At 40.2% G+C, this 13,592-nt stretch overlaps 1 protein-coding gene across 4 annotated transcripts in view; it reads right to left on the bottom strand.

The window, feature by feature from the left end:
- The window catches only part of LOC110520992 (pre-B-cell leukemia transcription factor 1), an 86,229-nt gene extending 77,437 nt beyond the window's left edge, over positions 1-8,792 (bottom strand). For 2 of the 4 annotated variants that reach the window (XM_036968787.2, XM_036968789.2), the window contains exons 1-2: positions 7,953-8,792; positions 6,540-6,613 (exon numbers count right to left, since the gene is read on the bottom strand). In XM_036968787.2, coding sequence (XP_036824682.1) covers positions 6,540-6,613; positions 7,953-8,137 — 259 coding nt within the window. In that variant the 5' untranslated portion in view covers positions 8,138-8,792. The remainder of the gene's footprint in view (positions 1-6,539; positions 6,614-7,952) is intronic. The other 2 variants (XM_036968788.2, XM_036968790.2) reach the window with 1 other exon arrangement.
- Between the last annotated feature and the right edge of the window lie 4,800 nt (positions 8,793-13,592).

The raw sequence follows: 13,592 nt of genomic DNA, 5'->3' as shown, positions 1-13,592 counted from the left end.
ATATGAGGTCAAGGAGGGAAAAAATAAACCAGTGTCTGTGAGAATAAAAAAAAAGAAAAAGAAAAGAAAGATGCCTGGCAGGGGGAAAAAAATCAACTGTTCGTTCTTCTTCTCCTTTCCTGTGGGGTGTGAGCTGAGCACAGCATTGTGCTTGTTTATAGTGAGCAGTCATTCTGCTAGGCACCGTTCGCTCACCACACCACACCGCTTTATCCCAGTACAAATACACAGAGTGGGTCAAGAGTTCAGGCACTGGGTTACACAGCGCTGCCTGCCTGTCCTGCCTCCCTGAGCATGGCATTATGTTCTGCCCTGACTCCTGCAGGTGATGTCAGTTGCTCTGGTACTGTGGACAGTCAGAGAAGTAAAACGCGTCGTGGAGATTGAGGGGAAAGACAATTACATTTGCTAAAACCAAATTCCACGAATAATGATATATTCACAAAATCAAAAAACTGTGAATGAAGGTTCTGACTAAAAACTAGGCCACTTTTCATTTAATAAAAAAATATATAATGTAATGTGCTATATGCACTTATCTCAATTCTTAGACCTCAATTTTGCTATGACAAAATTATACAAATAAATAAATGTTACAATAAGATGTTAACAACACAATTATCCTAAGTGAAAATCAGGTGGTGTAAAAACCAGACTACAAAATAGCCTTTCTAATGCATCTGGTGCATTCATACATATTTAATGGTTAAAAACAAGACAGATTCCAGAGTTGCAGCATCAGAGGTCTGTGCAGTCAGTAGGTTCTGCGCTGAGCTTTATTTACTTTAAGACCTAACAGTAACCGTGCTCACCGACAAACCGGCTCAACCCTACATAGCCTCACTAGGGCTAGTCTGTAGTCTGTACTGTGGCAGGTAGAGTCGTAATAATGTTGTTGTTTTTTTAACAGGTAAGCTCTTTTTACATGGAGAATCATCATAACGTTTTTAATACTTTGGTACCCAGCCAAGAGGACCCAGTCAAGGTTTACTTGACAGAGATATACTCCAGGGTTCAGCAGCAGACATTTTCAAAAAATATTTTCAAAACTACTGGTGACAATTTAATTCTAACACCTTATACAGCAACACTAGGGAGCAGATGAAACAATGTCTCACACAGTATATAAAAGAGTAGAGATGTACAAAACCATCTATCTTGTACATCCATATATCTATATTCACTTGATGCAATGAACCCTAATGTCCTCCACCCACAGTGGGTATGTGTAACTAAACCTCCTCTGAGAAGAGGAGGGGGTCAGAGTCAGAGTATTCTCCTTCAGGAGAAACAGAAACCTGGGCTATTGGGTTGTTGGGGTCGTAGCCGGCTTAGAGCGAGACTGAGAGAAAATAAGCATAGGGTGCACAGCACTCCCAGCCAGGGCCAGATCCAAGTTACTTTCTGCTCCATGCAGAGACGAACTTTGGATGAACTCAGAGAAACGACAGGGAGTAAAACACTATGCATAACTGTGCCACTCACTCCCCCTCCAAAACCCTACCTAGAGAACAGAGAAAGGAGAGAGAGCCAGCAGGCCTCAAAAGGCCCCCTGCTCTCCTGAGACACTGGCCAGATTGAGAGTGAGCTACATGGGGCAGGAGGACTAGGTTGGTGGGAGGGTGGAGGTGGAAGGTGGTGGCCTCTATCTATCTACCTATCTACCTATCTATCTATCCAATTTTACTTAATGCACCAATGACAATGAAACACAGTGGACATGCTTCCATATTAAACGCACACAGCGATAGAATTTCAATACATCTAAGTGCACATTTAAACGAGTCCCTATTCCACGCCATGTCTTAGAAAGGGCAAATAATGGACAAGACACAGTGCCTATAGAAAGTCTACAGCCCCCTTGGATTCCTTAACATTGTATTGTGTTACAAAGTGGAATTCAAATGGATTTAATTGTCATTTTTTGTCAACGATTTACACAAAATGTCATGTCAAAGTGGATTTCTTGTTGTTGGTACGATTAATGAAAAATAAAACCCCAACATACCTTTATTAGATAAGTATTCAACCCCCTTAGTCAGTACATGTTAGAAACACCTCTGGCAGCAATTACAGCTGTGAATCTTCTGGGGTAAGTCTCATACGAGCCTTGCACACCTGGAATGTGCAATATTTGCCCATTATTCTTTTCAGAATTCTTCATGCTCTGTCAAGGTGTTGGGGATTATGGCTAGACAGCAATTTTCAAGTCTTGCTGTAGATTTTCAAGTAGATTTAAGTAAAAACTTTAACTTGGCCACTCAGAAACATTCACTGTCTTCTTGGTAAGCAACTCCAGTGTAGATCTGGCTTTGTGTTGTAGGTTATTGTCCTGCTGAAAGGTCAAATCCTCTCCCAGTGTCTGGTGTAGAGCACACTGAAGCAGGGTTTCCTCCAGGATTTTGCCTGTGCTTAGCTCCATCCTGTTTCTTTTCATCCCGAAAAACTCCCCAGTCTTTGCCGATGTCAAGCATAACCATAACATGATGCAGCCACCACCATGCTTCAACATAAGGAGGCAGTTACTCAGAGATGTGTTGTGTTGGGTTTGCCCCAAAGATAAGCCTTTGCATATAGGCCAAAAAGTGCACTATTTTGCCATGTTTTTTTTGCAGTATTACTTTAGTGCCTTGTTGCATACATACAGTATAAGCAATTTTTTTGGAATATTCTGTATATTTGTATTATTATTTTCCCTCTGTCATTTAGGTCATTATTGCGGAGACACTACAATGTCATTTTTCTTCCATCACAGCCATTGAACTCTGTAGCTGTTTTAAAATCACCAATGGCCTCATGGTGATATCCCTAAGCAGTTTCCTTCCTGTCCTGCAGCTCAGTTCAGAAGTACGACTGCATCTTTGATGTGTCTTGGTGGTTTAATACACCATCCACAGCATAATTGTTAACTTGACCATGCTTAAATATATATTCAATGTCAGATTTTTTATTATTACCATCTACCAATCATAGCCCTTATTTGAGGCTTTTGAAAAGCTCCCTCGTCTTTGTAGTTGACTGTGTTTGAATTTCAATACTTGACTGAGGGACCTTACAGATGCTATATATATATTGGGAACAGAGGAAGGGGTAGTCATTCAAAAATCAGATCAACCAGGGGTGGCTCCTCAGAGGAGGAAGTGGTGAACCATCCTACTCAGTGAATTTTATAAAAATATAAATAGTGAAACATTTAAAAAGTTATGCTTTTTAGATAAAACTATACAAAATATATTCACGTCACCAAATAACTGATGAAAACACACTAGCAGTGCGCTCCCGGAGCGCACACTAGATGCCCGGGCCTACGAATAGGGTTGATTCGAGCATTCTGGCGTTACAATGACAGTCAAGCACCCAAGCTAATGTTGGCTAGCTTTCTAACTACTTCCAGACACAAATGACCTCACTCTGACCATTTTACTCGCCCTAGCAGAGCTGGTAAGGCAGTTTTCATGTTATCCAGAGCAGTGGTAGAAAAAGTACTAAATTGTCATACTTGAGTAAAAGTAAATATATCTTAATAGAAAATGACTCAAGTAAAAGTGAAAGTCATCCAGTAAAATCCTACTTGAGTAAAAGTCTAAAAGTATTTGGTTGTAAATATACTTAAGTATCAAAAGTAAATGAAATGCTAAAATGTACTTATCTATCAAAAGTTCATGTAAAAGTATAAATAATTTCCAATTCCTTATATAAAGCAAACCAGATGTCACAATTTTCTAGTTGTTTTTAAAAAAATTGACGGATAGCCAGGGGCACACTCCAACACTCAGACATAATTTACAAACGAAGCATTTGTGTTTAGTGAGTCTGCCAGATCAGAGGCAGTAAGGATGACCAGGGATGTTCTCTTGATAAGTGTGTGAATTGGACCATTTTCCTGCCAAAATGTAACTAATACTTTTGGGTGTCAGGGAAAATGTATGGAGTAAAAAGTACATCATTTTCTTTAGGAATGTAGTGGAGTAAAAGTAAAAGTTGCCAAAAATATAAATAGTAAAGTACAGATACACCAAAAAACTAAATAAGTAGTACTTTAAAGTATTTTTGTGCTTTACACCACTGATCCAGAGTGTTGGTGACTGTAACTGTGCTGCTGGCAACAATTGAATTACGCTTTTTTGCCGACGTTTACTGACACCGGGCATGTTCAACTGGTGTTGAGCGCAAGTAAAATCATCATCAGTTATTCTGCGCTCTGGCACACTCAGACGAGAGTGCTCTGAAATCAGAGTAGATAGTCAGAGTGAATATACGAAAGCACCTGAATGTCCATTGAGAACACACAACGACTATACCACACAGCTAAGCTAAGAATGACGGGAATAATCACGTCAATAAACATTGGGTAGTTAGTTAGATAGCATATAGTTAATATGCTGGTAAGTTGATGTATTAGTAGCCAACTAACGTTAGGTAGCTAGCTAACATATCGGTACATACTGCTGTAATGATATGTTATGTGGTTTGTGAGGATAGAGTTGCAAACAAATTGTCAGCCAACATAACGTGTAAGGTAACTTATTTGAAAAGGCATTACTTTATTATATTACTCAACATTTTTTAAAACTTTTCTCATAATTAGTTAAAGCAATTATTTTGTATATGCTCTCGTTGTACTTCGGCTGCATATTTTCTGCCATTTTCTTCAAATTTGAAAACAATGTGAAGCCACGCCCATTTTCTGAAGAATTGCATTATGGGCCCTAAAAGCACTGAAATAGTGTCCACTGTTGGTATACTTCGTATTTTGGAGAATGTAGTACGACATCCGGGAATTTTTGGCAGACAAAAATTTTGCAGTTTTTTTACCCCTTTTTCACCCCAATTGGTAGTTACAGTCTTGTCGCATTGCTACAACTCCCATACGGACTCGGGAGAAGCGAAGGTCGAGAGCCATGCGTCCTCCGAAACACTACCCTGCCAAGCTGCACTGCTTCTTGACACACTGCTCGCTTAACTCGGAAGCCAGCCGCACCAATGTGTCAGAGGAAACACCGTACAACTGCCGATGGTGTCAGCATGCATGCGCACGACCCGCCACAGGAGTTGCTAGAGCGTGATGGGACAAGGCTATCTCTTCCGGCCAAACCCTCCCCTAACCCGGACGAAGCTGGGCAGATTGTGCACCGGCTCATGGTTCCCCCGGTCACCGCCGGCTGCGTCACAGCCCGGGATCGGACCCGGGTCTGTAGTGACACCTCAAGCACTGCGATGCATTGCCTTAGACTGCTGCGCCACTCAGAAGGCCCCATTGTCTGTCACCTTGATTCATCCAATTTGGTTCGGGACCTGTGCACCTACGTTATAAACTTTCATTTGTAGGCTAGGTTGTAGCAACCACATGATGGGTATAGGGCAAACTCGAGTATCATATAGTAACCTAAACCTATCAGTGTTACATTGAGCTGGGTGAATGGAATATGAATGACTGTGATCCAATATGATGTAATAGAAATAAGACTATGCTCGTAAGAAAATTGGCCTCTCTAATCTAAAACGGCACTGACTGCCACTGGTGTCAACCCTTATTATTTCACACAGAGTGAGTCCATCTACCTTATTATGTAATTTGTTAAGCCAAATTTGACTTTTGAACTAATTTCAGCTTGCCTAAACAAAGGGGGTGAATACTTATGCAACAACTATATTTTAGTCATTACTTGTTTATAAATGTGTGAACATTTGTAGAATTTTATTTTCACTTCGACATTATGGAGTATTCTGTGCAGATCAATGACAGAAATGTACAATTAAATATATTTCAATCCCACTTTGTAACACAACAAAATTTGAAAAAAGTTCAAGAGAGTGTACACTTTCTATAGGCACAGTACTTTATATACACACCAAACAAAGCTGAATTCTATCTGTGCCAATTTCAGAAATGTCAAGGGAAAAGGGGTTTGTATTCTGGAAAGAGGACGTATGTTATGCCTCTCCCTAAGCCTAATGTCACTGCATCTGCTCTTGGTGAAATTGTTCTGGCGACAATGTCTCTCACAACAGCACAGACAAATGAAAAAACAGACACAAGTGAATTAAATGAGACACACTCAGCAGAGAGACTTGACAGCTAACACACAAGGGGGAAAAATGATGATGCAGATGGTAATTTAGCGCTCAGATGTTTGACACAATAATTGATAAGGATTTCCAATGTAGTAGCACTGACTGTAGGCCTACATAGTGTGTAACAGCACAAAATGGATCACACGACAACACAAGGCAAACACACAAGTATAATAAACCATTTGTATACCTTATATGTAATTCAAAGCACATCGAAAAACAATCATGCATGTCCTGCAACAAGTTTGTGGATAGGAATGGCTGTGAATTGTAAAACGCGCTTTCAGTGAAGACATTTATGAGTCCTATGCGCGCATCAGAGCGCATACAATATATCCCCTTTACGCGGGCTTCTGTAGCCAATAGTATAAATAGTTTCCGCTTCAAATTGTGCAGGCTAGGTCTATATTTGATGTGCAATCAATACCTTACCAGTAGATAACTTTATGAAACATTGGGCCTACCTGTCTTTTCTTTGATTTCACACAAGACGTTGAAGAGAGCAGGCTTCATCCTGTGGCAATTCAAGGCGTGTTTCCTAAAACAAAACAAAGTAAATAAAAAAAAAATGATCGTAAATCACAAAAGTGTTATATCTTAAAAACATATGTATGCTATAACGGGTTTATTGAAACATGGGCCGCAAATTATTGAGACTGGCAATTATGTGATACAATTGCGCATCACGTCAACATTTTTTTGAGAGCCTGCTGTGTTTTGTACATGCATGCTTAATTTCAAAAGCAAAATAGCATATGTACTATTTAAAAATGAAAAGTTAATATGTATAGGCCTATTATTATTATAAATAATAGTATTATTATTACTGGACGCAAGTAAAGAAAGTAAACTAGAATATATGGCTACTTGTTACTGCCTAAAAATATAATGCAAAAAAATCATGCTGAGTTATGGACTGATTGAGCAACAATACCAACAACAATTTATATCTTTGAAGATGTATTTTTGTTGTTTAGAAAGGTAAAGTTTTGTCAACAATTATCATATGTCTTGTTGGTTGTTGACTTTGTATAAATTACAGTCATGTATATTGCAGTGAAACAGGCGACAGCGGAAAATGTTGTCCAAAGAGTTTCATGGCATTTTATCAGATTCCTCTCTGCTCCTCGTCCTCGCCGATGTAGGCTAAACACATACAATACGCGCACCGTGCCCGTCTGAGCACTTCTCTTTAGCGTCTGAGTCAACAAAATATCTAATAACAGGATGCAAATTATTTTCTGCTATTACTATCAATAGCCCATTGTATTTTCCATGTAAATAACAAATGATAACCTAATAGTTTAGTATCGATTTATATTAGATTACGGCTATGTCTTATCAGTTATATTGTGCCTGGAGTGACAGAGAGAGGTGTGTTTGCACAAAAGTTCATCAAAATGATGATGTTGTCAATCAACGTGATGCTTGTTATTTTGATGACAAATCGCATGCACAAACTTGAGATGTCAAATTTGCGAGTCTTTATTGATTTGTCAGTAGTGTGAAAACACTTTGAATCTATAGTTGCAGCCTGTAGGCTAAACTGCTGCAATTTTACTGTGTATAATTTCTGGAAGTCAGGAGAAAAAGTATCTGTTTTCTAAATATGAATAATAATAGAACTTCAAAGTGTACATTTAGTAACTGGTGCACTTTGGATGTCATCATTTTTCCAAATGCCCGCTTGCCCGCTTATCATTATTGTAGGCTGTTGGGCGCGAAAACCGAATTATTTTCAATTCATCAATATAATATTTTTCACTACAAATCTGACTTTCTTGAAATGTCTTATTATCCATCGTTATTGAATGCATAGAGTAGTTGCCGTAACGAATCGCTGTCCATTCTGACCAGGTAGGTCCCGAGCACCTTACCTAGCTTGAGCTTCGTCCAGACTTTGATCTGTGATGGTCATTATTTGCTGTAAAATGTCTCCAATGTCCTGTTTTCTCCCATCGCCGTCCGTTCCTCCGGTGCCTTCCATGTGTTGAGACAGGCCGGGATGCCCTGCCATCCCTACTCCGGCATGAGAGTGCATCAACCGCGGCTGCTCGTCCATCTCTTACGATCTATTTGTTCTCACCTCTGTGTCAATCTCGCAAAAGAGAATCCTTAACAATTTCTGACGTACGTTTTATCTTGCCTACACAGGTTTAGGGTTCCACGTCGTGGTTCGCTTTCCTGAGTTCCAAGACCCAGAGTCGGAGGGGAAGAGAAACAAGCCCTCTCTCTCCCTCTCTCTGCTCTCCCAGCTGGTCAGAACTGAACGTGAAATCTGATATGAAATACTCCCTTTAGCAGATCAGACTGTGCGTGGAAAAGATAAACTGTCTTCAACTACAACATTGGAATCTGTATGCGTTTTCCTTTCATGTGTCAGAGCCTGTGTCTTCCCGAAACACAATCACTTTTTCTCCGAGAGACTGGGCGGTATCGAAGGAGGGTTTTGGAAACCTGAAGTGCAAGCTATTTCGACTTATCCCATCCGCTTGCTTTTGCTGAGTAGGCTACAGTACCGCACGGTAGTCACTGAAAGGCAGCACATAGCTAGAGTATGAAAGTGAGACTCCGCCTACGCGAAATTATTGGGAATAGAGACCATTTAGCCCCACCTTGAGGTGCCTCTCGTGAAACTTCAATCATAGCGCTGTGTGAAGGAGGGATGCAGGAGATGTTGCCACAGATGTTGCCACATGCAAGCACTGGGAGCAACCTGGTTTCAGAGCATTTCGTATTATTATGTACGTTAACCCAATATATGTTTTTTGTATGATTTGTTACGCATTGCAAATCCTACAAAGTGTTGTGAATTTCCAAAACGTATGATATGTTATGATCTCCAATTTGTTGTGTCTAACATTAGCTAGGTGGCTAGGTGGAACACGTTAGCTAGCCGGCTAATGTTAGCTAGGCTATGGGTTATGGTTAAGGGTTAGGGTTAAGGTTAGGAGTTAGGTTAAAAGGTTAAGGTTAGGGGAAGGGTTAACCTTTTCACATGTACCAACAAACAGGTGTGATCATTCTACAGTGGTCCCTGCAGCTTACGCTCAAACCGGGTATGATTCAAATGCTTATTTAGAACGTCCAGTTTCGATTGACGCAACAGTGAGCATTTGAGCTAACCACACTGTTTTTTCACAGAAGCATTTTGCACAATCACAGTCCTTACAAAGTTATGTCCTGAATGTGACCAGTTTATTTTTGGATGCAAACCAGCTAACAATGAGGAATCGGCCTAGAAGCGACCCTATTCCTTCTTTGGACACTGTGTTAACAAACCTCCAGACGAGCTTCAATGCCATACAACTCTCCTTCCGTGGCCTCCAATTGCTCTTAAATACAAGTAAAACTAAATGCATGCTCTTCAACCGATCGCTGTCTGCACCTGCCCGCCCGTCCAACATCACTACTCTGGACGGTTCTGACTTAGAATATGTGGACAACTACAAACACCTAGGTGTCTGGTTAGACTGTAAACTCTCCTTCCAGACTCACATCAAATATCTCCAATCCAAAGTTAAATCTAGAATTGGTTTCCTATTTCGCATAAAAGCATCCTTCACTCATGCTGCCAAACATACCCTTGTAAAACACATGAGTCGGCTGAGTCTGACTCCCAGCCGAGTGCCCCGACTCTCAGCCGGAATCGCCCCAGATCCACTGTGCTAGCTGGGAATGTTCAGACATTCACATAAGTAGCCACAGCATACACAATCATCCAAACCGGAAAATGTAGGCTACAGTAGTCCTAGCGCTAACTAAAGAAAGATTGACGTAACATAAGCGGTCATATTTAGAGAACTCTGGTCTGACAGAAACCACAAAATGACTTAGCTAATAGCAATTCATGTTTATAATTCATCACATCACGGGTGAGCTCAACATTGATCGAAACAAGCACTTTCTAAAAGATCTAAAGTAATCTGACAATGGTAGTTTGTGCGCACCGCCACATTTTTTTCCTCTTCAACCAAAGACAATAATTGGAGACAAGATGAGTTTGGTCAGTTTGCAGTATGCATGTTGAAGGGGGTGTGTCGTCTACGATCCTTCACATCCCATCATTCACTTCCGGAAGTTTACTCAAAAGGTAAGTGAACCATTCCCTCACCTCATTATAACATCGTTGGTCTGACATATATTTAAGTGACACCCAGAATGCATTGTATAATGTCAATAAACATGGCGATACACAAAGCCTGCAAATAGCTTAGCGTTAGCTCATTATAATCAGTGCAACAAAATACCCCAAAAAGTATTTTACACACATCATAGGTGTCCAATCCAATCTATGCAATATGCCTTATTTGTCACCAGTACTTGAAAACGTGAATAAAACTATAAATACATTATTCTCCATACATACATGCATACATACATACATACATACATACATACATGCATACATACATACATACATACATACTGTATGCTACAGTACAAACGACAACACGATATACAGAAAATAAGGCACTTATTTTGATAGGAACGCACGCATGTCCAAAGTTTTGATTTGTAAAGAAAACAACAATGTAACAATGTGAGCGCCAGCCAGAAAATGTGCCAGTTCGTGCAAGACTGTGCAAATGTCTGCATACTTGATGTGCAGAAAAAATGGGAAAGGGCTCTTCTAGAAGAGGGAAGTTTGTCTGACTCAGTAAGCCTCAAACATAAACTGCCCTCAAACACTGAAATGGGCTACTTCTATGTGAATTAATGAGGAGGCGGAACACACCTCATTTCAAACTGTTGTTAGAAAATACAACTTGTTAGAAAATAATTGTAAATTGACAAGTTGAAACATAGCCTATAGATAATTAGTAGGTAACCTGTGTTAACTGTCTTGTTGCGTAACAATCACATTTTGGACGGTGAGTGCATTCTTACTTCACGTGCATGAAACAACTCACGCTAGGGCGACCGTTAGAGATATTTGGACAAACGTGTAAAAAGTTTAAGGTTAAGGGAAGCTAACATAGCTAACATGCTGTGTAGTTGCAAATTAGCTAAAAAAGTAGTAAGTAGTTAGGAAGTTTCTAAAATGCTAAAGTTCTCCGTGATGAGATTTGAACACACAACCTTTCGGTTACTAGACTTTCTCGTTATACACCCGACCAACCAAACTCCTTTAGTTTTTGACTTAGGTAATCTTCTGTCTTATGTAACCATACCAAATGTAACATATCATGCTAATTCAAGTGTCCTGGATATACTTTTGCTATGTTACGTCTAGTCTATGAGACTAGGCTGTTCAGTGGCAGCCATGTGATGGATAGAACCTGAACTACAAATAAATAATAGTGGTTGACACAAGAGGTCTGCTGTATTTTTCCCCTCTGACCACAGACGTGTCTCCATTTTCTCTCCACACCAGTCCATTTCATTTCCCCTGCCTGTTGCCTAGGTAGCCTACATGAATCAAAACAATTGACAATCCCCTTCATTTAGGAAAATTATTAGATAGATAAGGTAGGCCTACTTATTTAAAGATTAACACCAGAGAAGAAGAATCCACCTACTAAGTAGAATGATCCCACTGAAATACATTGAAGGCAACCTTTTAATAACAACATTGCCATATGTTATTCATATTTAATTTGATACAATGTCACATTTTATTTAGAATAGCCTATAACCATGCTTGTATCTGTGCAAATTTACATTTGCATTTTGGTGCACTGAGACTACACACTGCTCTCACATTGTTTGTTAGTATTTCAGGTAGGTAGGTCTACAGTGCTGTCTGTATGTTGGAGGGCCCCGCATGGCTGGGTTTGGCTGGGTGCTCCTAATGTAAGCCGGTGACCCATGGTGCGCAGCCAAGCAGTAAGGCCCGCGTGCGTCTGGCCAGGCTGAAAAGTGCCCTTAAGGCCCAGGCTGCACAGCACAGGGCGTTGTCCCAAATGACACCCTTTTCCCTATATAGTACACTACTTTTGACCAGAGCCCTATGGGGAATGGGGGGGAGGGGGCATTTGGGACACAACCCACAGCACAGCCCTCAGTCCTTTAGTACCACTCCTCCTGCTGCTGTAGTGGGCATATACAGCTAAGGGAGGATGCTAGGGGGAGAGCCAAGCTCTCTAGTGTGGAAGTAAAGTATGAACAATGCTGTACTATTCAGAAAGCTAGATTTGCACTCAGGTTAAAAAGGGAGATTTTTAGGAATTGAATAGAATGGAATAGAATACTCATGTAGGCAAAAATTGTCTAGAGTAACAAACCACTTAATTTTTCAATCAAATCGGACATGTTCCCTAGAACCCAACAGTGTTCTAAGCTGAATGTGCTGTATCATATATTTTTCTTGACTATAACAAGAATAACATTTACAGTACAATCAAAAATATACAAATGAGCTGAGCCCATTGGAATACAGCTGTTTAGCATATCAAGTTTGAGCTGTACTGACAGTGACATGTCAGACTCTCTTCTCCTACAGTCCCAGGTGAAGCCAGTAAGCTGCAGTTGTATCCTTGAGCTTGGTACTATCTCTTGCTGTGTGCACACACACGCACACACACAACAAACGCATGCACACACACACACACGCACACACACAACAAACGCATGCACACACACACACACACACACACACACACACACACACACACACACACACACACACACACACACACACACACACACACACACACACTCTCTCTCTCTCTCTCTTACTCGCCTCAGCTGCCTGTGAGTCAGTGGCTATGTAAATAGAAGTCAGAATATGTATGATGTAGAAGGGGTAAGTGTAGCAAGTTTTCCTGCCATCTGCTAAGTGAGAGAATAATGAGAATACCTGAGGGGGTGTATGTTGTTGCAGCACCAGACATCCTTACACTAAGTAACATCTGCTGAGCTCTCTTATCAGCCAAGATATTTAGCTAGCTAAACATATGCTGATGTTATTCTATTCTGTTCTATGCCACAAGACACATTAACCAATAATACATTCTTATTTACAGTCATTTCTGAGTGCTTAGGTACTATCTTTGAAACAATAGGCTATTTCTGCAAAACTCTACACACTAAGACCAGCATAATATTATACATCTCTTGCAAAAGCAAACAATTCTTGAAAAACTCTTCAAACTCTTTAAATAAATGGTGTAGTTGAGTCAATACAGTACACACAAACCATCATTTCAATAAGCACTGAAAGCACCAACTACGCTACATTAAAAACTTGTGGCTTTTGCTTTTTCTGTGTGCAGGGAATAGCCGTTTGCAATAAAGTTTTGTCATACATGTAGTAAACACACATACACCAAGGTACCCAAATGTGTAAAGTACGGATGTGTATTACGAACGTAACACACTGTCAATACAAATAAAGAAAAAAAAGTTCAATATTTTTCTCTCTCAAAATGTCCTAACACTCCTCAAACAACAGTGCAGTAGAAGAAAACAAAAACATTTGGGCTAGAAAAAAAAGAACAGAAAAAAATGAGGCTACATCCTACCTTCTTTGTGGGTCTGGCCATAAGACTTCATCCACATCACATGCGATGTTT

The sequence above is a fragment of the Oncorhynchus mykiss genome, chromosome 4 (genome assembly GCF_057628025.1).
Source record: "Oncorhynchus mykiss isolate SJ-2025 chromosome 4, ASM5762802v1, whole genome shotgun sequence".
Lineage (NCBI taxonomy): Eukaryota > Metazoa > Chordata > Actinopteri > Salmoniformes > Salmonidae > Oncorhynchus > Oncorhynchus mykiss.
Note: the sequence above shows the minus strand (reverse complement) of the source record. Positions and strands in the feature narration are given on the sequence as shown.